At 38.8% G+C, this 27,368-nt stretch overlaps 1 protein-coding gene and 1 non-coding gene across 3 annotated transcripts; one reads left to right on the top strand and one right to left on the bottom strand.

The window, feature by feature from the left end:
- Positions 1-1,840: 1,840 nt before the first annotated feature.
- NFU1 (NFU1 iron-sulfur cluster scaffold) lies at positions 1,841-26,734 on the top strand. Of its 2 annotated transcripts, XM_035001385.1 has the most exons (8): positions 1,851-2,109; positions 5,252-5,352; positions 8,712-8,847; positions 13,514-13,580; positions 18,328-18,442; positions 22,388-22,448; positions 24,139-24,313; positions 26,541-26,734. In XM_035001385.1, exons 1-8 carry the CDS (start codon positions 2,048-2,050, stop codon positions 26,583-26,585), a joined length of 762 nt encoding a protein of 253 aa, XP_034857276.1. In that variant the 5' UTR covers positions 1,851-2,047; the 3' UTR covers positions 26,586-26,734. The 2 variants fall into 2 exon arrangements, with proteins under 2 accessions (XP_034857277.1, XP_034857276.1); XM_035001386.1 differs by lacking the exon at positions 5,252-5,352 and having other exon boundaries at positions 1,841-2,109.
- LOC118008325 lies at positions 19,844-19,950 on the bottom strand. The gene has a single exon (XR_004678645.1). It is a non-coding gene; the product is annotated as a U6 spliceosomal RNA (small nuclear RNA).
- Positions 26,735-27,368: the final 634 nt, after the last annotated feature.

Consider the following 27,368-nt stretch of genomic DNA (forward strand, 5'->3'; position numbering starts at 1 on the left):
TGAAAGAGAATAATGAAGGAGACTATTTGGGTGGGGATGAAAGGAGGTGTCACAAAAGGTAGGATATTTAGGGAGAATATCTCTACCTTACAGTCAGACCTAGGGGAATTAATACAAGCGATTCAAGAAAAAAAGAGGGAGAAAGGGGAAAAAAAAGAGAGAGCGGGTGGGGGGAAAGGCATTCCTCACAAGGGGAGCAATTTATGCAAAGGCCCTGAAGTGGGAAATAATCTGGGACACGAGAAGCGGTTTCAGTGGTTTGAGGAATGAGAGGTGAAAAACTAAAGATTAAAGGTGTTTAAAAGAGGGACGCCTGGGTGGCTCAGTTGGTTAAGCAACTGCCTTTGGCGCGGGTGGTGATTCCCAGAATCCCGGGATCGAGTCCCACATTGGGGTCCTTGCTCAGCCGGGAGCCTGCTTCTCCCTCTCCACCTGCTTGTGCCCGCTCTCTGTCAAATAAATAAAAATTTTAAAAAAAATGTATAAAAGATTAAAACTCTTTTTATGACATTTGGCTCTGAAGCAAGAGCTTCCAAAACGTAACCTGCACTCAAGAACCACGGCCTGCTCAGTGTCCAAGCCCACACCTGCGGCAGGTCTGCAGCAACCCCCCCAACCCCCTTAGACACTTCTCTGGGCCATAGAAACCACCAGGGTTATCTCGGTGTGGCTCCAATCTGTACAACAGGTGTGTTAGTCCAGAAACCAGTACTGTGCTTACTTTCTAGAGCAGTGGTTTTCAAATATTAGCTGGAGGTGGTATTAAAACCTTAAATTAAAATTAAAATTAAATTAAAATTATTACTAGGGGCGCCTAGGTGGCTCCGTCAGTTAAGCGTCTACCTTCAGTTCAGATCATGATCCCAGAGTCCTGGGATCCAGTTGGGTTTGGGCTCCTTGCTCAGCGGGGTGCCTGTTTCTCTGCCCCTCATCCTGCTCGTGCTCCCGCTCTCTCAAATATATAAATTAAATCTTGAAAAAAAATTTTTTAAAAAACCAAAACCAGGGGCGCCTGGGTGGCTCAGTCGTTAAGCATCTGCCTTCGCCTCAGGTCATGGTCCCAGGGTCCTGGGATCGAGCCCCGCATCGGGCTCCCTGCTCTGCGGGAAGCCTGCTTCTCCCTCTCCCACTCCTGCTTGTGCTCCCTCTCTCGCTGTGTCTCTCTCTGTCAAATAAATAAAATCTTAAAAAAAAAAAAAAAACCACCCAAAACGAATTACTAGACCCCATCTTCAGAGACTGATTCAGTAGGTTTAAGGCGGGCCCTGCTAATTTGCCTTTCCAATGTGTTCCCATCTGTTGCTGCCCCCCAGTCCACATCTTGAGAACCGTTGTCCTAGAGAAAGCGGAATACTCAAGAAAAGTTCTGGGAGAGGAGTTAAGGGGCTTTTGTACTTTGCACTGGAAACTAGTCAAACACTCATGCTTATACAGCAAAGGGCAGCACCGCAGTAGGTGAGCGCTCCGTGGGGCTCGGTCCAAGATGACAGGCTCTCTAAGCCCAGCCTAACAGAAGGATAAGACAGATCTGCCTCAGCCCCATGGTAGAAGGGCAGGCATCTTGCTGGAAAAGGCCAGAACTCTTCCAAGGGGATGCTCCAGGGAGTCTTTTGAGGCCGCCACTGAGCCGGGCCCGGAGGGTGAGCAGGATCCTCCGAGCGGCCCTGTGGCCGGTTTCTGGGTGGGAAACATCATTCCACCTGCAGGCCTCCGTCCCTGTAAGCACAGCAGCCATCAAGGAGGAAGGGAGACGCCGGGCTCCGCGTGCGCGCCCAGTGCCGCGTGCCTCACCGAGGGCGCCTGCGCAGGCGTCTCCGGGACTTCTCCCCGCCCTGGCGCAGGCTTACTGTGTAGGTGCGCGAAGGTGCTCGGCAGCCGCGGCCCAGCTCCTGCGGCTCGTCCGTATAGCCGCGCCGCCCGCGGCCGGCAGGGTGCGCTCTCCGCGGAGCCTGTCCTGCTCCCGGCCTGCCAGCGCCTGCGCCTGCGCGGGGCTTCCGCCGCTCGGCGAAGGGGGAGAGCCGCCCCACTGCGGCGCCCTGGGACTAAGATGGCAGCGGCGGCCCGGCTGGGCTGGGGAGCTGCGGCTGCTGCCGCGGGGCTGCGTAGGCGGTAGGTGACGAGCTAGGAGCTCCGCACGGGGGTGCCGCTGGGCTTAGCAGAGCGGTCGCCACCCCCGCCCCGTGGGGGCGGGGAGAGGCACCCCGACCGAGCCTTTGGGTCCCCCGGGTCCCCGCCGTTGGGGATTTCGCCCTGCGGTGGGCGGCTATCCATGAGGCGGCTCTGCGCCCCCAGTTCGGGCGGGATCTGCAGCGCCCCGTCCCAGGCTCCGAAACCCGGCGCCTGAGTGCCTACGGTGGGGAGGCCCGCAGAGACTCCACGGAGGAGCTGTTTTTAGAATCGTGTGGCCCCTCCAGCCCTTCTATCACGTGCATTCCCTCCCTCTGCTTTTTAAACACAAATCAGAATGTCTACGGAATGGGAGTGGGTACCTCATCTCATTTCCTCATTTTCCCAGTGGGCCCAGAAAGGGGACGTGACCTGCATGAGGTCACACAGCTTCTAAGTGGTGGAGCTCTGATGAGAATCCAGACCCCTAGACTTCCTCCCCATCACCTAAACCCACTCTCTTCTCTTGTTTTTTTCCCCTTCTGTGCAACCTGCCTTTGAGTTTGACCTCCCAGTGACATCTGTCCACAACGTTGGTTAGGTGAAAAGGAATGATGACTTAAGTAGGTGTTGTACCTTGATCTAGCTTCTGGAACAAAAGAACAACAGGGCCTAACAAGGTTTCACCTAGTGAATATTAAGCAGTTTTAGTGTTAATAATGCCTTGAAGTGTAAATGCATTAAGTTTGCTGGAGGATTTTTTTGTTAGTCACCTCCTGGCCCCCTCTGTTATGTTTGGATAGATGTCTTACTGGAATAATTTTACTATTAACCTTTACGGTTTTGTCACGTTAAACCCATCTCCCACCGTATTCATGCATTCTGTTGCTTTTTCCCTGGGCTGAAGGGACAAGAATACTGGTCTTCATTGTATTTCCATATTCCAGTGTAGTCAAGATTTAGGCAGTGGGCGCCTGGGTGGCTCAGTTGGTTGAGCGACTGCCTTCGGCTCAGGTCATGATCCTGGAGTCCCGGGATCAAGTCCCGCATCAGGCTCCCCCTGCTCGGTGGGGAGTCTGCTTCTCCCTCTGACCCTCCTCCCTCTCATGCTCTCTCTCATTCTCTCTGTCTCAAATAAATAAATAAAATCTTTAAAAAAAAAAAAAAAAGATTTAGGCAGTGAGCTATAGATAAAAATGTTTTCACCCCAAACCTTAAACTTCATTCAGTAATTCATTATTGGGCACCTATCACATCATAATAATGGTAGCTAACATTTGGTACAAGTGCTTGGCACTGATTTAAGCACTTTACATGGAGTATCTGGGTCCTTCTTTGGCCCAATCTTTGAGGTAGCTGTGAATATTCTTTGAGATGAGGAACTGAGGCCATCCTAGCTGCTGAGGGTCACAGAAATGAAGATGTTCCTTTTCCTTAGTGAGTTTGCAGATAAAAGTAATCAGAGAAAGTTTAAGTGATCATACACATATTTAAAATTCTTCAGCAACTTATGCAAAATGAGAATTGTAATGGTAGCAATATATTTTAAAGTAAACTGGATTTGGGGGTGCCTGGGTGGCTCAGTTGGTTAAGTATCTGGCTCTTGATCTCAGCTCAGGTCTTGATCTCAGGGTCCTGAGTTCAAGCCCAGCATTGGGCTCCATGCTGGGTGTGGAGCCTACTTAAAAAACAAACAAACAAAAAGTAACCTGGATTTTAAAGTAACTTGCATCCGATTTCTAAAATTTTTCACTACTGAAGTTTTTTTTCCTTTTCTAATAATATTTATTTTTCCCTTCTCCTGTCATTTTTAATTTGTCAAAGCCCATGAAAAAAATAGCCAATCAGTACTTCTCTATTACAGTGAAATAACCAAAGTTACAAACACTGGCTTAAGAGGTTTCCAATCAAAAAGCATATATAGATTGTTGGCTTCTTTAGCAGGTTGGAGGGGAATAGTACACTTTCTGTTAGACTTTTTGAAGTATTGAAATACCTTTCAAAACAGGTAGTATTGGGGCGCCTGGGTGGCTCAGTCGTTAAGCGTCTGCCTTCAGCTCAGGTCATGATCCCAGGGTCCTGGGATCGAGCCCTGCGTCAGGCTCCCTGCTCAGCAGGAAGCCTGCTTGTCCCTCTCCTGCTCCCCCTGCCTGTGTTCCCTCTCTCGCTGTCTCTGTCTCTGTCAAATAAATAAATAAAAAATCTTAAAAAAACACACACACACAAAAAACAGGTAGTATTGGTTCTCTCTTACCAGGGAGACATGGTGGTAGAGACAGAAAAGGGAGGGACTTCACAGTATTTAATTTTGTTCCCTTCGAATTTTGAACTGTGTGACTCTATTACCTAGTTTTTTTTTAATTTAAAAAGAAGAAAAGAAACAGTTGGTAGTTCTTTGCATCCTTCATGCATAGCTAAGAGTCTGGGAATGCAGGTTGTAAATCACAAATTTAGTTGCATTTCTGTTTCTTACACTGGTACACTCGGTTATCAAGGCTATAAATTTCCACTTGAGATCTTGTGTTTTTTTTTTTTAAAGATTTTATTTATTTATTTGACAGAGAGAGACACAGTGAGAGAGGGAATACAAGCAGGGAGTAGTGGGAGAGGGAGAAGCAGGCTCCCCGCCCAGCAGGGAGCCTGATGCGGGACTCAGTACCAGGACCCTGGGACCCTGACCTGAGCTGAAGGCAGTTGCTTAACTACTGAACCACCCAGGCGCCCACTGAGCTCTTGTTTTTAAATTGTTTGCAGAGGGCGCCTGGGTGGCTCAGTTGGTTAAGCGACTGCCTTCGGCTCAGGTCATGATCCTGGAGTTCTGGGATCGAGTCCCACATCAGGCTCCCTGCTCAGCAGGGAGTCTGCTTCTCCCTCTGACCCTCTTACCTCTCGTGCTATCTCTCATTCTCTCTCACTCAAATAAATAAAAAATAAATAAATAAAAAATAAATAAATAAATTGTTTGCAGATATTGCTTGCCTAAGGAAATGGACATAATGTGGATGGAGAATGAAATTAAGCTTTGTTTTCATTATTATATATATGTATACACACACATATATATGCATATATATATATATGAAGTAGAAACTGAGCTTAAAAGATTATCTCTTGAAATATCATTTTTATTTGTTTTTAAATGTAGATTCTGTCCTATGATGAATCCATACATCATTAAGAAACAGCTTCTGCATCAGTTCGTACAAAGACCACTTTTCCTACTGCCTACAACCTTATATAACACAGGTAAAATTTCACCTTTTATTTTTTTTTAAATTTTTTTAAAAAGATTTTATTAGAGAGCGAGCACATGAGAGGGGGGAGGGTCAGAGGGAGAAGCAGACTCCCCACTGAGCAGGGACCCCCCCCCCATGTGGGACTCAATCCCAGGACTCCAGGATCATGACCTGAGCCAAAGGCAGTCGCTTAACCAACTGAGCCACCGAGGCACCCCAAAATTTCACCTTTTAGAATAAATTATGTTTCAGAAGCTATTGAAACTGTGCTTAAATACAGTTTGGTGGATCATAAAAGATAAGAATTTATATTTTCTTTTTTTTTAAAGATTATTTATTTATTTGACAGAGAGAGAGCACAAGTAGGCAGAGTGGCAGGCAGAGGGAGAGGGAGAAGCAGGCTTCCTGCGGAGCAGGGAGCCCAATGCAGGACTCAGTCCCAGGACCCCAGGATCATGACCTGAGCCGAAGGCGGATGCTTAACCGATTGAGCCATCCAGGTGCCCCAAGAATTTGTATATTTTCTGTTCAGGGGTATAAAAAGAACATAGCATTTTTCTGTGTCATAACATAACATTTACTATAATTATTTGCTTACAAATATTGGCATTAGTTTCAAGAATCTGCAGCACAGGGGTACCTGGGTGGCTCAGTTTGAACATCTGACTCTTGGTTTCAGCTCAGGTCGTGATCTCCAGGGTCCTGGGATCAAGCCCCATGAGCCCCACATCATTGGGCACCTCACTCAGTGGGGAGTCTGCCCCTCCCCCACTTGCATGTGCTCGCTCATGTGTGCGCTCTCTCTCTCTCTCTCTCTCTCCTGAGTATAGCGTCCAATAGATCTATGAAATCTCAGTATTTTGAATAACACATCTTCTGGAACATTGCTCAAATGATTTCTCAAATGAAAATATTACAAAAAGAAGTTACAAATAGGTTTGTTTCAAAAATCATAAGTATTTTAAGCTGCTGCCTTCCTTATTTTATTAAGAATACACCTAAAGGGCGCCTGGGTGGCTCAGTCGTTAAGCGTCTGCCTTCGGCTCAGGTCATGATCCCAGGGTCCTGGGATCGAGTCCCACATCGGGCTCCCTGCTCGGCAGGAAGCCTGCTTCTCCCTCTCCCACTCCCCCTGCTTGTGTTCCTGCTCTCGCTATCTCTCTCTGTCAAATAAATAAATAAAATCTTTAAAAAAAAAAGAATACACCTAAAAAGGGCACCTGGGTGGCTCAGTTGGTTAAGCGTCTGCCTTCACCTTAGGTCATGATCCTGGGGTCCTGGGATTGAGCCCCCCATTGGGCTCTCTACTCAGCAGGGAGTCTGCTTCTCCCTCTTCCTCTGCCCCTCCCCTGCTCGTGCTCGCTCTCTCTCTCTCTCTGGAATAAATAAGTAAAATCTTAAAAAAATAAAAATGAAAAAAAAGAATATACCTAAAATCAGTAAATTTCTAGCTTTTGTCCAAGCATTAGAAAATAGTACTTTCAATGTAGTTTTTCTTTCTTTGGGGTCCAAATTAATTAGTTAGGGGCTTTGTTGACGATTTTGTTGATGTTACACGCTTTTATTTTCATTAATATTGGAAGTAGGTATGAAGATAGGATTTGAAAATTATTGAAATGTGACCAGTGTCCTATGGCTAGGGAACCTTGAGAGCTGTCTCTGTGTGTTTGTGTGTAAATGTCTGCCTGTGTGTGCTTATGGATCTATATATAAGAGTTTGGATTCAGCTCTTGGACCCTCTCCCATTTCCATCACTACACTGAACAGTTCGTGGCCGTATTCTGGTAGCTGGCTGACTCTGGCTAACCACATGAGTTGGATCAAGACCTTACCTCTTCTGTATACCGGGGCAAAAAGAGGAAAACCTTGCCTGGCTCCTTGAATCACAGAATAAAAATTTAGGCATAAATATTGAGTTAGCATGTTAAGCTACTTTAATTGGACTTTTAAATACTGTGGTATGGAATCATGTGGTCATCAGGTTTTTCAAATTGGAAACCCACTGATCTTAGTCTTTGATATTGACTTTAAGGACCATTAATGTATATTTTGGGGGAAGCTTCTGCCTCCCTATTAATCTATTACTTATTAGTACCAAGCATAATGGGAAGAATTATTTTAGATCATTCTATTTTGTTATAACCCTTATGACACTTTCAGGGGCATCTTTCTGGATGATGGACCTGGGCGTCATCTTTGAAATACCTAATTGAGCCCAGCTTAGACTATAATTGAAATGATTTTGTTAATACCTAGTCAAATTACTATTTTGAAATAGCTTTGTTCATTGTCAAAAGAGAAAGTTTATGTTGTGATGTCATATATTTTCTACTTCAGACAATATATAGAGATTATGCTTTCAATTTTTTTTGTACTTGTAGTTTTTAAGTTTTTATTTATTTATTTTTTTAGTAATCTCTACACCCAACGTGGAGCTCGAACTCACGACCCTGAGATCAAAAGTTGCATGCTCTTCCCACTGAGCCAGCCAGACACCCCACATTTACAGTTTTTACCTTCAAGTATTTCTAAAACCTTTTCTTGGGCGCCTGGGTGGCTCAGATGGTTGAGCGTCTGCCTTTGGCTCTGGTCATGATCCCGGGGTCCTGGGATCGAGTCCTGCGTTGGGCTTCCTGCTGGGCGGGGGGCTTGCTTCTCCCTCTGCCTCTGCCTCTCTCTCTCTCTGACTCTCATGAATAAATAAATAAAACATTTTTTTTAAAAAACCTTTTCTTTCTGCATATATAGTTTTACAGAAATGGACTGAGTAGAAAAATGCCAGATTTAATTCTTCAGATACTGTGGTAGAATGCTTAATGTGTGTGGAGATTTTGATTACCAATAAATTATTAAGAAAGGCTTCAAGAAATGATTGGTCATATCCAAAGTTAAAAGAACCTTGTTGTCTTTATATTTACAGAAATTGGTGGCAGGCCTTCCTTTAATAGTTCCATCTGAAAACTTGTTCCCATGTAACATAGATTTTTCAGAGGAATTTATTTGTTGGAGGTATAACTATTTTATTTTTTTAAGATTTTATTTATTTGAGAGAGAGAGAGAGCATGAGAGAGAGAGCACGAGCAGGGTGGGAGGGGCAGAGGGAGAGAGAGAAGCAGGCTTCCTGCTTATGCAGGACTTGATCCCAGGACCCTGGGATCATGACCTGAGCCAAAGGCAGATGCTTAACCAACTGAGCCACCCAGGTGCCCCTTTTTTGTTGTCTTTAAAAATTATTTCATCAGCTTGAGCAACAAAGCCTTATTTTCTTTTTTCTTACATCTTGTTTCTTTGAAAATGAGCACTTCATAGTCCATAAGCTTAACTACTGTTTTTCTGGAATAACATTCTTTCTTCTTTTTTCTCTTTCAGTGAGACACATGTTTATTCAAACACAAGATACCCCCAATCCCAACAGTTTAAAGTTTATTCCAGGAAAACCAGTTCTTGAGACAAGGACCATGGATTTTCCCACACCAGCTGCAGCATTTCGCTCCCCTCTGGCTAGGTATATTACTATTTCTCATTTGCTTTTACCAAGAAACATAAATAACTGACTTTGGGGGTAAGGCAGCCTCGTTTAATGATTGCATTTTTATGTGCATTGCACTGTTCTCAATGTAAAGAATGCTTTCTTTTCAGATAAGAGATAAAAGAAAAATAACAGTTGATATCAGGAAACCCTTGTCCTGAAAAGTAATGTATTTGAGAGATCTATGGCAGGACTAAAGAAGACTTTATATTTTTACTTTAAAAAAAATTCATCAAAATGAAAATAGGATAAATTTCCATTCTAAATCTTTAAAACTATTTATAAAAAACAGTGAAAACTTGTTCATTTTTTTCTTAAGGGTCGTTGAATTTTTTTCGATGTGCCAAAATGGAGCAGTTTCTAAAATATTCCACTCAGAACCATAAATAATAATAGTTATTAGATTTGGCATGATTTTTTAAAAACAAATCAGAGACAATTTTTAAATTCACTAAAGACATGTTAGATATATGTCATGATATAGGACAAACAAAATTATTGGAATGAATTTCTTTTTTTTTTTTTAAAGATTTTATTTATTTGACAGAGACACAGTGAGAGAGGGAACACAAGCAGGGGGAGCGGGAGAGGGAGAAGCAGGCTTCCTGCTAAGCAGGGAGCCCGATGCAGGTTTTGATCCCAGGACCCTGGGATCATGACCGGAGCCAAAGGCAGACGCCCAATGACTGAGCCATCCAGGCGCCCCTGGAATGAATTTCTTTGTAATGATAGCTAGAGAAATTATTTATAATAAGTATTAGAGTCAGTCTACATCAGTTTAAATTTTTGGTAACCTAAGCTTGATGCTGATTGCCAGGGGTATTTAGAAAGTAAAGCTTAGATAACTACTTCTATACACACAGATGTTTTATATGTCACACTTAGAAGAGCGAGAAATAATACACTTATTGCAGGAATGTTTTTTTAATTTTTTAATTTAATTTTTTTTTTTTTTTAGTAGGCTCCATGTCTAACATGGAGCCCAGTGTGGGGCTTGAACTCAGGACCCGGAGATTGAGACCTAAGCTGAGATCAAGAGTTGGCCGCTTAACTGACCGAGCCACCCAAACGCCCCTTTTTAAATTTCTCATTAATAAAAATGGACATTTCCTTTGACCTACACATGCCACTTCTCACAGTATGCCCTAGAGCATTTGTTTTTCACACTTTTTTTTTTTACAGGCTGCAGTAAGAAACCTTTTATATTACAACCCAGTTCATACACATACATAGGTAGGTAGATAGATACATGCACACGTATTCGATGGGACAGTTTTGACCCTGTGTAAAACATTCTTATTTCCTTTCTAATTCTCTTTATTCTATTCTGTTTTATTATATTAGATAAAAATCCAGGTCAATACCTAATTGATTTTACAAGCTACTAGTGGAGTTGAAAAACACTGCCTTACAGAACATCCACATACATATACATGGTGATACAAGCCTTGTTGGTAGTGGTAACAAGTTGGAAACAACCTAAATACTCATCAGTAGGAAGAATTCAATAAACTTTGTTTGTCCATAGTCTTAGATATTAAAAAAGGATGAGGATAACCCTCATTTACTGTCATAGACTGACCTCTACGACACACTTTTGGGGCGCCTGGGTGGCTCAGTCGGTTAAGCGTCCGACTCTTGATTTCCGGTCAGGTCATGATCTCAGGGTTGTGAGATTGAGCCCTGCATCAGGCTCTGCAGTGGGTGTGGAACCTGCTTAAGATACTCTCTCCCAGGCGCCTGGGTGGCTCAGTCGTTAAGTGTCTGCCTTCGGCTCAGGTCACGGTCCCGGGGTCCTGGGATCGAGCCCCTCGTCGGGCTCCCTGCTCGGCAGGAGGCCTGCTTCTCTCCCACTCCCCCTTCTTGTGCTCCTGTTCTCGCTGTCTCTCTCTCTGTCAAATAAATAAGTAAAATCTTAAAAAAAAAAAAAGATTCTCCCTCTCTCTCCCTCTGTCCCTCCACCCCCTTCTTTTTCTCTCCCCCTTTTAGAAAAAAATAAAAAACTATTAATTGAAGAAAGTATGTTGTAGAACACTGAATACAATATGATTATCTATATAAAAACAAAAAACATAAAAAAACACTAACATAAAGGTCTGGAAGAATGTACACCCAACCGATAACAGTGGATTTGGGGGAGGGGTGGTCAAGAGGCATTTTCACTTTATATGAATAGTTTGAAATGTTTACATCAAGAATGAATTTATGTATTTTGTATTTAAAAGAATATAAAAATAAAAAAAACTGCTCAGTTACAGATGAGTTGGAGATTATTTCTGTCAGATGTTTAGTTGGCAAAAGCCCTTTTCAAATTAGTCTTTTGAAAGTAGCCTATTTCCTGGACTCACAGAATTTATTATCTTCAGTCAAGCAAAACTAATCTTGTTTTTGTTGTTTTAACAGAGAATGTTTTTACTGTAAGCCAAAATGTAAAGCTTCCTGAAAACAGAAACCTGTCTGTCTTGCTCATCATTGTATCTCTAGTGCTTAGTACAGTGTCAATATTCAGTGAGTTTTCAAAAATTTGTTGAATGAATGAGTAATTGAATGAATGAACAGTAGTGTATCTTACTTCAGAGAGGCATTTGACCTATTTCTTACCATCCTTCTGGACAAGACAGAAAAATTTAAGCAGAGTGTAAATCTGTCTCTAGTGACATACACAAGGGCTCTGTAGTATCTGTAATATCTCTGTAGTTGGCATATTTATTCAATACTTTATCTGCGACACACTAATGATGATAAGATTATCAGTTTCCAGATGGGAGGAATTGCTTCTATGTTAGATGGCAAAATTCAGAGAAATGTTTAAAGGTTTCATTAGGCCGACATGATAGTTTAAAGCAAGTAAGGTAAAATCTAACAGGAATAAATATTAAGGCTTATTATTTAAATGTTTAAAATGAATAGCTCAGTTGTGGGATGGAAGAATCTGACTTCTTAGTTCATTATGTTGGATATGTTGCAGTACTCAAAATCAGTCAAACTTCAACAGAGTCACAGTATCTAGCTCAATAGAGGTAACAGTCCTTGTATTCTGAATAAGTCAGACTATGTTTGGGATATGTGTTCAATGCTGGATATCATATTTTATTTTGGACATTGTAGAAGTTGAAATTGTCCCAAGGAAAGTAACCTAAATGGCAAAGCATGTATAATAATGTTTGAAACTCCTTTTCAGCGTTTTCCTTCTTAAAGCACAGAACCTGTGAACTCTAGCCTAAAGCAGTCCCCATGACATGACCCAAAGATCAGGTTGATTCTTTTGCATCGTCCTTTCATTTGAAGAAAAAAGCTTTGCTAACAGTACAGATGCACAGAGCCAATCAAGGGACCTACTTATAGGTCTGTGCTTGGGTTTATTGGATCATATTATGCAACCAAGTACCTTGTAACTTCTTGTAAATTTAATATTGAATTAGAGGACCCAGATGACATCGTTTCAGACAAATTCCTAAATAATTTCAAAATAGTAATTCCGGTAACACTCATGCAATGATAGACAAAGAAGAGGTAAACCTTTTTTGGAGTATGTCAGCTTTTATTCCTAAAAAGGGGTGAGGGAAAAAGGAAATTGCTCTTGTATGTTACATATATCAGTGATTGGGAAAGGAAGATGCATTTCAAAATCCCTTGTAGGGGCTTTTCAAATTATAATCCTCCCCTCCTCCTCTTAGAGGATTTTAAAAATTAGTTGAGGTATAATGTACATGAAATGAAATCCACCAATTTTAAGTGTATAGTGCAGAGTTTTGATAAATATATACAGAGTTTCGATAAATATAGACAGATAAATATATACATGATAAATATGATAAATACACACATCTACAAATATATACTGTATATATTTTGATAAATATACAGTAACCATCACTAAAATAAAAATACAGAACATTTTTATTACTGCAGAAATCCCTCATTTCTCTTTGCATTCAATCTTCTTGCTTCACTTCCATACCCTGGTAACTGTTTTGTTTCATGGCAAAGAATTCCAACTTTGTTGAGATATAACTGATGTAAAACATTATATAAGTTTAAGGTATACAGTGTGCTGATTTGATATACATATGCTTTACAAAGTGCTTACCACAGTAAAGTTAGTTAACACATCTATCACCCTGGTAACTATTGAGCTTTCTGCCACCACAGTTTTACATTTTTAGGGTTTCATATAAATGCCCCCATATAGTCTTTTGTGTTTTGGCTTCTTTCATTTAGCATAATGCTTTTGAGAGTCCTCCTTGTTTTTGCATGTACCGTTAGTTTATTCTTTTTTTATTGTTGAGTAGCCCTGCATTGTATGGGTACACACGGTCTGTTCAGTTATTCACTAGTTGATGGGCATTTCCAGATATTCTTTTTGGCTTTTATAAATAAAGCTGCTGTAAAGATTCATGGATGCATCTTTGTGGAGCATGTTTTCAATTCTCTTAGGTAAATACCTAAGAGTGGGATTGCTAGATCGTAGGGTAAGAGGATGAAACAAGATTGGCCATGAGTTGATAATTGTTGGCCATGAATTGTTGATGCTGGTGATGGATATGTAAAGGTTCTTTTACTTTTCTGTCCACCTTTGTATATGTTTAAACTTTTCTGTAATAATGCATTTTATTATCTCTTATTTCTTATTTATTCACAGGCAGTTATTTAGAATTGAAGGAGTAAAAAGTGTCTTTTTTGGACCAGATTTCATCACTGTTACAAAGGTAAACATAGGATTATGTAAAATAATGTATGAAGTTCTTTTAGTTTTTTTCCGAGTCCAACATCCCTTTCTAGAATTTCCTTTTTTTTTTTTTAAAGATTTTATTTATTTATTTGAGAGAGAGAGAATGAGAGACAGAGAGCACGAGAGGGAAGAGGATCAGAGGAAGAAGCAGACCCCCTGCTGAGCAGGGAGCCCGATGCGGGACTCGATCCCGGGACTCCAGGATCATGACCTGAGCCGAAGGCAGTCGCTTAACCAACTGAGCCACCCAGGCGCCGCTCTAGAATTTCCTTTTTTGATATATTTTATACATATTGTTATTAAAAATCTCTAAGTTTACTTTTCACATTTCTCAAGTTAGTTATTAAATAGAATTTTCAAGTTGAAATTAACTATAGTCCAAATCCCTCATTTTTCAGAAGAGAAAAACTTGAGCTTCAGAGGCTTAAGTGCAGGATTGTGTCCAGGGTTATGTATCTGCCCTACAGCAGGGCCATGACTCAAACTGGGCAGAACTAGAATTTAGGCTCCAAGTGTTATTTTTACTAATTCTTTTTTTTTTCTTTCATAATTGAGACTTTATTGGTGGTTTTGATATTTTTACTAGTTCTTAATTTAAAATGATAGAGTAAAAAGCAAAGCAAACAAATAATCAAACTATATGCTTATGTATTTGACCAACAGATGAATATAAATCTCCTTTAAAGGGGGCTCTTTCATCATGGCCCATCTGCTGAAAGATAAGAGCAGGGGACTGTGTCGTTCTACAGCACTTGGTTAACCTCTAAATGTCAGAAAGTTGATCTAACTATGTTACCCATTCCAACACCTCATATCTGCTAGGAAAGGCGGTTTCATTTTTAAGTCTACTAGATTAATTAGAAATGAACTGTTTAAATTTGAACTATGTATACTTTTAGGTCTGTTAATTGATACGTATACACTGAACTTGATCACTTGTTCAATATTATGTCAAAATCCAAAGTTTTTGGGGCACCTGGGTGGCTCAGTTGGTTAAGCGGCTGCCTTCGGCTCAGGTCCTGATCCCAGGGTCCTGGGATCGAGCTCTGTGTCAGGCTCTGTGCTCAGCAGGGAGCCTGCTTCTCCCTCCCCCTTTACCCCTCCTCCAGCTTGTGCTCTCTCGCTCGCTCACTCTTTCTTTCTCAAATGTATGAATAAAGTCTTAAAAAAAAAATCCAAAGTTTTCATGTAATTCTCTTAAGCAATTTGAAAGGATTACTCTGAGTTCTTGATGCACTGATAGGACTGATAAAAGTGGACTGGGTTAGTGACCTGTTAGAAAAGTCCAGTATGCTCTTGTAGCTATCTGTGTGTGGAGGAGAATTAGTTTTCCTCTGTGGTGGCATTCCTGGTGGCCATAGTTGTTCTTGCAGATATACCAGTTGTAAAAGTTTTTTTCCTGTTGTTTAAAGTGTTATTGGCTCTAAATTCTCACAAAGCCCTTTCTTGCCCATATCGGTTGAAGTGGCTGTCCCTCCAGGAGCTCATTACCCTGTTTATTGTCTTCATTGCACTTATCACTTAGTCACTTTTTTTTTTTTGGTTTATTTTTATTATGTGTCTTTCCTACATTGGAATGTACACTCCATAAAGCTAGAGATTGTCCGACTTATTAAGTTCACCTAGAACGATGCCTAGCACATAGTGTGCACTTCAAGAAATTTTTATAGAAGGAAACAATTTCATAGACTGAATTTTCAGGCTTTAAGGGGTTTCTGCCAAAAGGATTGTGGTGAGTAAACCCATGCTGACAGATCCCTCATGTTTACCAGTTTAGAGACATCTGATATATCTTTGGTTTTCTTCAGTTTGCTTTCTTTGATATTTTTTGAGGGTGGGGGGAGGATCTGCTCTTGTTTAATATTTCCAACTTGTCTGGTATGGCATTTACATAGCAGAAGTGCTTTACATATATTACCTAATTTAATTATTTAAACTAGGTATTCGTGTCTTCATTTTACAAATGGCAAATTATGTATTTATTTTAACAAGTTCTTTTTTTAGTCCTTTTATATACAGCCTATGGCATATAAAAATTTTTTTTAGATGAAAATGTGATTCTATCTTACAGAGTTGTTTTTTTCTTTGATTTTGGTAAGTCATCTTTCCTTTCTCATTCATAATTTAATTACTCTTTTTGGAATTTCTCCAGCCCCACTATTTTTTCTTAAGTGAAGTGACATAACTAATAAGTAATAATTTAAATTAGGGCATGTATTGAAATTTAATAGGCAGAATAGTAGATTTGTTTTCTTTCAGTTACCTTTTTTTTTTTTTAAAGACTTTATTTATTTGACAGAGAGAGAGACACAGCGAGAGAGGGAACACAAGCAGGGGGGAGTGGGAGAGGGAGAAGCAGGCTTCCCGCAGAGCAGGGAGCCCGATGCGGGGCTCAATCCCAGGACCCTGGGATCATGACCTGAGCTGAAGGCAGATGCTTAATGACTGAACCACCCAGGCGCCCCTTTCAGTTACCTTTCTTATGGACTATGTCATCTACCTGATATCTTCACCTATTGCCTATTTCCTTCCTGATTTGTAATTGATGATTCAGAGACTTCCTTATGCATAATTTGTTATTTATTTATTTAAAGTGAATAATTTATTTCTTTTGCAGAGTAAGGATAATTTTCTTTCCTTTTTTTTTTTTTTTAAGATTTTATTTATTTATTTGACAGAGAGAGACACAGCGAGAGAGGGAACACAAGCAGGGGGAGTAGGAGAGGGAAAAGCAGGCTTCCTGCAGGGCAGGGAGCCTGATGTGGGGCTCGATCCCAGGACCCTGAGCCAAAGGCAGTTGCTTAACGAACCCAGGCACCCCAAGGATAGTTTTCTATTCTTTGAAATAACTTTGATAATTCCAATATTTTTTTTAAGTAAGCTCTACGCCCAATGTGGGGTTTGAACTCACAACCCCAAGATCAAGAGTCAGATGCTGTACTGATTGAGCCAGCCAGGCACCTGTGTTATTTTTTTCTAAATGAGTAAATGTATTTGAAACTTATGTACTGCCTTTTTTTCTCATTCAGACAACTTCAGAATATTTTTCTTTTTTTATTACCAATATTTCCCTACTCAGTAGAGCCCACTATTTACTGATGATCTGAAGTAGCCCTCTGATCCATCTTCCAAATAAGTTATTAAAATGTTATCCAGAGCCAGTTCCCATTCCCAGTCACTAAGGCAACTCACTAGTTTTGCTCTCGTATCCATAGCAGTGCCCATTTATCTTGTCTTCTGTATACCATGTCTAAATTTGTTTTTTTTTAAAGATTTCAATTTATTTGAGAGAGAGAGAGAGTGCGTGCAAGCAGAGAGAGAGAGTCTCAAGCAGACTCCATGCTGAGCAAGGAGCCTGATGTGGGGCTCGATCCCAGAACCCTGAGATCATGACCTGAGCTGAAATCAAGAGGCAGATGCTCAACCAACTGAGCCACCCAGGCGCCCCTAGATTGGTTCTTAATCCATGACAAAATTAGCCCCTTTTATTTATGTAGACTCATTTTTTAATAGTATTTAAGCATAGCCCCTAGCTAACAGCCTCCTGAGAGTCTAAATGGACTACATCTAATAGTCTTTCCTCCTAAAGAGCTCTCCTTTAAAAAACTTAAAGAGGGGCCCCTGGGTGGCTCAGTCCGTTAAGCGACTGCCTCCGGCTCAGGTCATGATCCTGGGGTCCTGGGATCGAGTCCCGCATCGGGCTCCTCCTGCTCTGCGGGGAGCCTGCTTCTCCCTCTGCCTCTGCCTGCCACTCCCCCTGCTTATGCTCTCTTTCTCTCTCTGTCAAATAAGTAAAATCTTTAAAAAAATATATATATATAAAACTAAAAGAAAACATGTTCCCTTTCTCTTTTTGGATATTAGTACTATTTAGGTATTTAGTAATCGTGCCTTTTTTTGATGGAATCAACTAGTTGGCCAGACATAGAGGTGACATAGGTATGGATTCTTTCTTAAGAATACCAGGCTTGTTGGAGGTCCACAAGTCTAGCACTACCACCATAGATAAGACATGTTACATGTTTTGGTTCTACAGTTCTGTCATTGGATTTCTTTAGTACTCTTAAGTAATATAGGAGTTGAATTTTTTTTTTTTTTTTAAAGATTTTATTTATTTATTTGACAGAGAGAGAGACAGCGAGAGCAGGAACACAAGCAGGGGGAATGGGAGAGGGAGAAGCAGGCTTTTTTTTGCCGAGCAGGGAGCCCGATGTGGGACTCGATCCCAGGACCCTGGGATCATGACCTGAGCTGAAGGCAGACGCTCAACGACTGAGCCACCCAGGCGCCCGAGGAGTTGAATTTTTTGGATACTTGTGGGATGTCCTGTATATTTGATCAAGCAACTCTATCCTATTTTCTTTAAAGGAATGGGAAGTCTCTTTATCATTCTCACCGAATTCACTCAGTGTTTTAACTCTCTTCACCTCATGAAAAAGTATCTTTTAATCATTGTGGTATCCCCTGTACAAGGCATGGTGCATTTAACATAAGTTTGATGAATGAATGGAGGAATGTATGAGGAATGTTCTAAGATTATATCTTCCGAATATAAACCAGATCTGTTAAGGACTGGAATTGATAGGTCTTCTCCATAAATGAGTGCTGTTGTTACACAGTATAGGATATATATAGGAAAAGATTCTTAAAAGATACAAAGTATTATTTTGTATTAGTCTTTGCTCTTGATTAGAAATGTAGCATTTTCCTTTAAATATTTACAGGAAAGTGAAGAGTTAGACTGGAATTTACTGAAACCAGATATTTATGCAACAATCATGGATTTCTTTGCTTCTGGCTTACCCTTAGTTACTGAGGAAACATCTTCAGGAGAAGCAGGTACTGTGTTGGATAATTAATATTTATTTTAATTAAAAAAAACCTTTTCTACTTTCTTCGCATTTGTCTTGATTTTGGAGGTCATGATAATATAGATTTTTATCATTCTTTAGATCTGGAACCAACTCCAGAGGGAACAAGACTTCACATATACTAGTTTTATTCATCATTTTTGAAAAGTTGTGCATAAATTGAATATATTATACAAAACTGATGTTTTTCAATTATAAAAATTTTCAGACATACAGAAAATAATATGATGTATACCAATTTGCTCTCCTCTCAGAGTTAACAGATGTTAATTTTTTGCGGTAATTGCCTGAGACCCATTTTTATTTTTTTTTAAGATTTTATTTACTTGAGAGAGAGAGTGAGTGAGAGAGATCACGAGCAGGGTGAAGGGCAGAGGGAGAAGTAGACTCCCTGCTAAAGGGAGCCCGATGTGGGACTCAGTCCCAGGACTCCAGGAGCATGACCAGAGCCGAAGGCAGACGCTTTAACGGACTGAGCCACCCAAGCCCCCGAGACCCTTTTTAAATAGAACATTAAAGATACAGCCAAGACCTCACAACCTCCATCCACTGCTTTCCCCTTTCTATTTCCAGAGATGTATGTAAACCTGGTTTGTTTTTAAACTTTTACTACACGTGTAAGTCTCTGCGGGGAATATATGGTATTGGTTTTTTAAACTTTAAATAATGTGTGTTATATGCAACTTGCCATTTTTCACTGAGCATAATATTTTGAAATACAACCATTTTGAAAAAAATGTCATTCTAGTTTATTTAAGTGCTAGATAGTATTGTTATATGAATAAACTACAGTGAGTGAATTTGTTCCTTATGGTCAAGTGAATTGTTTGTGCTCATTTCTATTACAAACATTGCTACAGTGGGCATCCTTGTACAAGTCTCTGTGGGTATGTGGAGAATTTCTTTAGGGTATATTCCTAAAAACAGAATTGCTGTATTGTAAATTGTTTTAATTTACATGCAGATTAGCAGGATATAAGAATTTGAACTTTCTTATATCTTTATCATCACTTGGTGTCTTTTACTTTTTTTTTAAAACCAGTATGTTAAGTATAAATGGTACCCTGTTTTAATTGCAGTTCCTTGATTAGCACGGAGACTGAAGGTTTTCATATGTTTACTGGTCATTATTTTTCTTGTCAGTAAATTTCCTGTTCATAATCTTTACCCATTGTTTAAAAATTGAGTTGTGTGTGTTTATTTATTTATTTATTTATTTATTTATTTTTTGGTATTGACTTCAGCAGGTTTTTGAAAAATATTCTGGGTATTAATCCTTTGTTAGGTATATTCATTGCAAAGAACTTCTCCCTAACCATTCCTTATCTTCTCACTATAGGATTTTTGTCATTTAGAAATTTTTCTTTTTCCAGTTGTTTAAATTTTCACGAATTTGCATGTAAACTTTTCTCAGAGGCCATGTTAATATTCTCTGTTTCATTCCAGTTTTAGTATTTATGCTGTTGAAGCAAGCACAGACATTTTCTTTTTCATGTAGTCACATATATTCATCCTTTCCTTTGTGGTTTGTACTTTTTGTACCTTTTGAATAAGTTACTTTGTATAAAGCACTTGGAAGAGTCACTGCATATGGAACTTAGTATTAGCTGTGACTATTACGATTTGTTGTTGATGAAGTTTTTCTTTCCCCTAGTATCATAACGATATTGTCATGTGTGTTTACATGTACATATGCATGTACACACAAAAATTTGTATAGTCTTTAGATGAACAATTCCACTTCTAGATATATACCCTCAGTGAGTCCTGTAAATGTACACAAAACAATACATGAAGCATGTTCATTGAAATATTTTTAAAATATATCAGCAGTTAAAAAGAATGAACTAGATTTGGAGATACCAATTTGAAAAGATATAAAAGAAAATACTAACTGATTAAGGAAAATTGAAGGGTACATTTATTTATATACTTTTACATATATACTATTTATGCAAACTTGAAATAATATCTCAATTATATTTGTTCTTGGTGGGTATATACATAGAATTGACAGAATGTTTGTAGAGCCACTTGACCACCTCCCCAGAGTAAAAAATACGCAAGCCTGTTGACCCAAATATTCCACCACTAGGAATTTATCTCATAGATATGTAGATATGTGAGAAATATTTCAGATGTTGCAAAAGTACACGGAAGCATGTATGCTTCAGATTGTTAGAAATAGTAACAAACTGGAAACAACTGAAATAATTGAGAAATTAGCTAAATGAAAAAAAAAATCCATACAATTACTGTGTACCTATTTTAAAAATTGAGGCATATCTATATATGCTGATATGGAAAGGCCTTTTAGATATATTAAATAGAAAAAAGATATAGAACAGTGTGTGTATGTTATCTCTGTAAGTTTGCACATGTAAATTTAATGCAAATGTACTGGAAAGATATATGCTAAACTATGATAGTGGTTGTTTATGGAATGATAGTGGGGAATGGAACTTAGGTTTGCTGGCATAAGAGAATTTTTTTTAAAGATTTGTTTATTTTATTTATTTATTTATTTATTTTTAAAAGATTTTATTTATTTATTTGAGAGAGAATGAGATAGAGAAAGAGAGCATGAGAGGGGGGAGGGTGAGAGGGAGAAGCAGACTCCCTGCTGAGCAGGGAGCCCGATGCGGGACTCGATCCCGGGACTCCAGGATCATGACCTGAGCCAAAGGCAGTCGCTTAACCAACTGAGCCACCCAGGCGCCCTGTTTATTTATTTTAGAGTGAGAGCATGCACACTCACATGTGTGGGGAGGGGCAGAGGGAGAGAATCTTTCAAGCAGACTCCTTGCTGAGTGTGGAGCCTGATGTGGGCTCGATCTCATGACCCATGAGATCATGACTTGAGCTGAAACCAAGAGTCCAATGCTCAACTGACTGAGCCACCCAGGTGTCTTGACATAAGAGATTTTAATTTTATTATATTTTCTTTCTTTTATTAAAAAAGACTCAAAGTTAATATAATTTAATATTGATAATTGTTACATTGTTGTCAGAACTCTAGTATGTATTATAGTATAATTTGAATTATCTAATTTTTAGTTTTCCTAAAGGTAAATTTCTCAAAAAAATTTTTAAACCCATAAAAAAGGTATTGATGAAGATCAGTATATAACCTTATAAAGTAAAAGAAAAACAAAAATGACACAAAATGAAAAAACTGATTTTTTAACATTTTGAAAATTTCCATAAGGCTTATATCTATATTTAGTATAGTTGTCATTTTGAAAACCACTAAATTGAAAAATTAAAAATGTAAGTTAACTTACAAAGTAGGTGTGCCTTTGTGTCTCACACTTTCCATCAGAATCCAGGCAATTTTTTTTCTCTACCATTTCTCAGTCCTCGAGGATGATGAAAGTTTACAAACCAAAAAAATTCAAACCCTGACATCATTAGTAGATCAGGTTATGTCAGTTACTCACCTTTATTGCCAAGTGTTGAGTTGACCAGTGCTCCTTAATTTTTCTTCAGCGAATCAAGGGGTGCCTGAGTGGCACAGTTAGTTGAGCAACAGACTCTTGGCCTCGGCTCAGGTTGTGATCTCAGTGTCATGGGATTGAGCCCAACATCGGGCTCCGCAGTCAGTGTGGAGTCTGCTTGAACTCTCTTTCCCTCTCCCTCTGCCCCTCTCTCCCGTGCATGCGCACCTTCTCTCTCCCTCCCTCAAATAAATCTTAAAAAAAAAAAAAAGTTTTTCTTCAGAGAATCGAATGATCTTTCCATCTTCCCAACTATCATTTCCATTTCCCTTACATCACCATACCAAGTTACATGTTCTATGCTTTTATTTTTTTTTTAATGAGACATTAAGTTAAAATCATCCTGTTTTAATACTTGTATTTGCATGGATATAAAATTTCTACCATTGATTTATTTTATTTGTAATTGTTTCTAGGATCTGAAGAAGATGATGAAGTTGTGGCAATGATTAAGGAATTGTTAGATACTAGAATACGGTATGTGCTCATCATTCTGCCCAAAATCAAATATACTGCAGAGGCAATTTTCATTATAGCAGTATACTTTTAGTTGTCTGTGAGGAAAAAAAGCTCGAATAAATAAGTAGAAGTGAATGTAAACCGTAATAGGTAACCATGGCAGTTGAATTTAAAGCCTGTACATTCTGTATATTCACTCAAAATTTTAAGACAGTCTGTCTAAACATAGTGAAGGAGTTTATCTTTCACAGACACTGTCTAGGTTTGATACTGTTATAATACCAAATTTCTTAAAATGAAAAAATGAGTTAAACAGTGTTTGGGTAGATTGTGAGAAGAGAAGTACTTTTTTTCAGGCTATTGCCCATAAAGAATAAATTTAAATGAGTGGAGAACCACAGGCTTCCACTTTTGGGCGCCTGCCTTCGGCTCAGGTCATGATCCCAGGGTCCTGGGATCGAGTCCGCATCGGGCTCCCTGCAGAGCAGGGAGCCTGCTTCTCCCTCTCCCACTCCCCCTGCTTGTGTTCCCTCTCTCGCTGTGTCTCTCTCTGTCAAATAAATAAAATCTTTAAAAAAAAAAAAAAAAAAGAACCACAGGCTTCCACTTTTGCTTGTAGCGGACCAATGGTCCTGGTGAGAACTCCCAGAAATACAATAAAATACAATGAATTTTTTGTTTGTTTGTAAACAGTAGAGAGCTGCCAAAGCACACAAGATCCTATAGAGGAGGGAAGCTCATGAAGCCTTCCCGTGGGTCATTTTGCTGATTTTGGTGTGAGGCTAGAGTATGATAACCTGGGCAGAGGGCAACTGTTTGTATCTACTAAATGTGAATATATGTACATTCTTGATCCAGCAATTCCATGCTCATTTCCAATAGTCATATATATATATATGCCAAAAGACATCTGCAAGAATCTCCATAGCTGCACTGTTTGTAAAAGCCAAAATCTGATTTTAACCCAAAAGTCCATCCACAACAACAGGGATAAAATCTGGCATTTTCACTTAATGGAACACTATGTGATGATGTGGAAGAATCTCATAAAGAGCAAAATAAGCCAAATACAAAAGAGTAAATGCTATATGTTTTTTAAATGGAATTTATATTTATAAATTATAAAGTTACAAAACAGGCAGAACTAATCAATGGTAATAGCAATTAGGAAATGGTTACCTTTGGTTGCCAGGAGGCACAAGGGGGACTTCTGGGGTGCTAGCTTTGTGTCTTGGCCTGGGACAAATGTGTGTTCACTTTGTAAAAATTCATTTAATTGATCATACGTGATTTGTGCATTTTTCTGTATTAATGTTATATTTCGATGCAAAGTTTATCTGGCAAAAAAAAAAAGCCAGCATGTGTCATATTAGTCGGTCTCTGTTCATTCAAAAGAAATGGGTATTATCTTAGGTAATTGCTGTAATTATTAGGACATTTGAGATCTTAAATCCCTAAAAAGATTATTAATAAGCAGAATTAAATATAATAAGTGAAGCAAATATTTGTATGAATGAATTTTGGCATTTTAGCTGAAATTTTTTTAAAAGTTACAAATGAGACTAGCTATATTTCTCATTCTCTATTGTATAAGTAGCTCTAACTTTGTGAATTTTACCAATATAAATCTAAGCCCTGAGTTGTTTTAAATATTTTTGATGGAAACTTCAGTTCTTTTACATACATAACAAATATTCTGTGACCACAGGCCAACTGTGCAGGAAGATGGAGGAGACGTTATCTATAAAGGCTTTGAAGATGGCATTGTACAGCTGAAACTCCAAGGTTCTTGTACCAGCTGCCCCAGTTCAATCATTACTCTGAAAAATGGAATTCAGAACATGCTGCAATTTTATATTCCAGAAGTAGAGGGTGTAGAACAGGTATGCCAATATTATATGACAATTGAGATTCAATATTAAACTCAGTATTTGGGGATAAAAAGAAGAAATTCATGACCTGACATATTCTTCAGGGGCTGGATCTCAGTGTTACAATTATTATCAGACTGAAGACTCCTTATTTTAGAATCTACTTTAGTGTTATGAATACCTACTATTTGCCAGGCCTTCTTACAAACATTACTCCTTTAATCTTCTCACAACACAGTATTGAGTAAGTTGTTCCCCATTTTGTACATAAGGAAATGGAGACTCAGAGGTCATACTGCTGCTCTGATTGTAGAAAAATTATGAAAAGGGGATTCAAAACATGAATTTCATAGATGAGAGTTGGAAGTCCTCAGTGGAAGAGCTCCACTGCATCATACTCATCCAGGCAAGAAACTCATCGAGAAATCATACTTTGTTGTGCAGTAAGACAGAGTACTGAGCGGAGTTCTAGCCTGATAGCAGCATTTTTTCTGCCCCAAGGTACCTCAGGAATATAGCACAGATCCATCTCAGCAGTAAATAGTGACCTTCACTGCAGCAATTCTCAACCAAGAGGCTTGGCCTTATGGAAGGAGATTATCAAGGAGGAAAAAAGAATGTATGGAAATGAGAAATTTGAAAAAACTCTTCAGATCATTCTGTGCCTTTAGGGCGAGGGAATCTCCTCAGCTCCTTTGAGAACCACTCATCTCTGGGTAGTACTAAAATCTGTCCTTTCAGTACAATACATGGCATCTTCTCTTTGAAAGCCTTATTGGTCTTCTCCGTGGACTTAGGCTCTGCTTCGGTCCAAAGCCTCTTTCATTGTGTCTGTTTCAGATTTATGTTTATGGGTAAGTTCCTTGAAAGACTTGTCATTATATCCAGGTCTTTGTGTTCCTCTGCAACACTTAGCCCTGTGTGTTGAACATGTTGTGTACATTCTTTGTATTAAATAAGTATTTGGAAGAATGTTTCCAAATTTAGGAATATTCTGCCTAAAATAGGAATTGATTGACAAAATTCTTTGGATTGTATGTTGCTGAGATTAATTATAAAAATATCAATTCCTTAGAAGGAAATATCTATTTTTACTCAACTCAAAAGAGAAAATATGGGGGAATTATTTTTCCATGATATCTCAGATCAGAACCAAATTCTTCCAGATTTAAAGAAACAAACTTATTTTTGTTTCATAATCTTCTCTATGCCTTATATGCCTCTTTAAAGAATTGCATTACTTGACACTTTGGTGGATTGACAAAGGAACATTTGTTCACTTGTCCAGGGTGGGGTGATGAATTGGTAGTCAGGTTATAAACTTGAATTGGTGTTTAATTGTAGTAGGTATGTTGAAAAAAAAAATTCATGAGTTTATATAACTTTTTTCCTCTCCGAAGGACAATTCTTTATTTTCTGAGTAATATATTAACTCATGAAAAGATACTAATCTTGGGGCACCTGGGTGGTGTAGTTGGTTACACGTCCGACTCTTGGTTTTGGCTCAAGTCTGATCTTGGTGTCATGAGATCGAGCCTGGCATGGGCTCCATGCTCAGCTGGGAGTCTGCTTGAGAGTCTCTCCCTCGGCCCCTCCCCCAACCCCCTCACCCCCCCCACACATGCTTTCTTTCTCAAATGAATAAATCATTAAAAAAAAGATTAATCTTTTCCTTTTTAAATCAGGTATTCATTAGTATTTTTCTAATAATTTAACTTATTAGAAATGAAGGTCCTCACATTTTTCTAAGGTTTAAAATGAATTTTTATCTGAGTAAGACCAAAACAATTAGTTGCTAGTATGATATTTTCTTTACTTTTCTTAGGGATTCATTTTTCTAATAATATATTTTTATAAAAGTTTGGTGTAGCTCCTAAGAATATATTTAAGTAAATAGAATATTTTTGGGAAAAAAAAGTTAATCATATTAGTCTTGTGGCTAGGAAATACCAATTAATTAATTGTTATAGTCAGTGTCCAGCTGAGACTCTGGTACTGGAAAATTTTTTTGGGACAAGAAAAAGAGACCAGTACTTAATTAATTTGCAATATTAAATTTGCCAGATTATGAGACAAACTTGTGTTTTGGGGGCTGTTGATAGACTTGGCCTTACTGGATTGACATGCATTATTATAGAGTAGAGTATTTCAGGTAAGCAAGTAATGGTATAATCAGGAAAATAGCAATTTCTAATCTTTTTCTTAATTCTTAAATTCTTTTTTTTTTTCTTGGTTTTAGGTTATGGATGATGAATCAGATGAAAAAGAAGCAAACTCACCTTAAAATAATTAGAATTTTCTTTGGGCCCAGCAGTTGGACTTATTGATAATATATACCAAGCTTTTATTATTAATCTGCTAAGGAACTTGAGGATTAATAAAATATGCCCCTTTTTTGGAGACTGATATATAAACATTGCAATGTTTGCTTTACCTCATATGAGTTATTTATAACATCCTGAATCATCCTCTGTACACGTGGATTTTATCCAGGGATATTTTAATGTTTGTTCTTTATTTCTCATGGTTCCTTCTTTGCATAATGTATGAAGCAGTTCATTTTCCCTCATTTAATTTATTTACTTTTTTTATACAGAAGTAAATGAGGAGAATGCTTATAAAAATACTCTAAAATGGCTTAGCTTTTTGTGAAATATTTGAAACTATCTTTACTGGATTTTTATCTTGTTAAAAGAAACTAAACCATTTCTGGCTTAAAAATGGTATCTGGTTAGGGGTGCCTGGGTGGCTCACTAGATTAAGTGTCTGACTTGATTTCGGCTCAACTCATGATCTGAGGGTTGTGAGAACGAGCCCCACTTTGGGCTCTGCACTGGGCGTGGAGCCTGCTTAAGATTTTCTCTCTCCCTCTCCCTCTCTCCCCCTTCCCCCAAAAAAGTAGTCATAATGCTGAAAACTAATAAAAGAACCAAGTTCCAGAACGTAGACAGAATTTCCATTGGTAGAAAACACAGCAGGCTGAATTGAGGGAAAAGCTGCCTTAGTATGCTCAGGCTTTATTTTTTGAAGCAGAATCTCTAAAAAAAAAAAAAAAAAAAGATGAGAA

This window comes from Mirounga leonina, unplaced genomic scaffold (assembly GCF_011800145.1).
Source record: "Mirounga leonina isolate KUSES-001 unplaced genomic scaffold, KU_Mleo_1.0 Mir_125, whole genome shotgun sequence".
Classification (NCBI taxonomy): domain Eukaryota; kingdom Metazoa; phylum Chordata; class Mammalia; order Carnivora; family Phocidae; genus Mirounga; species Mirounga leonina.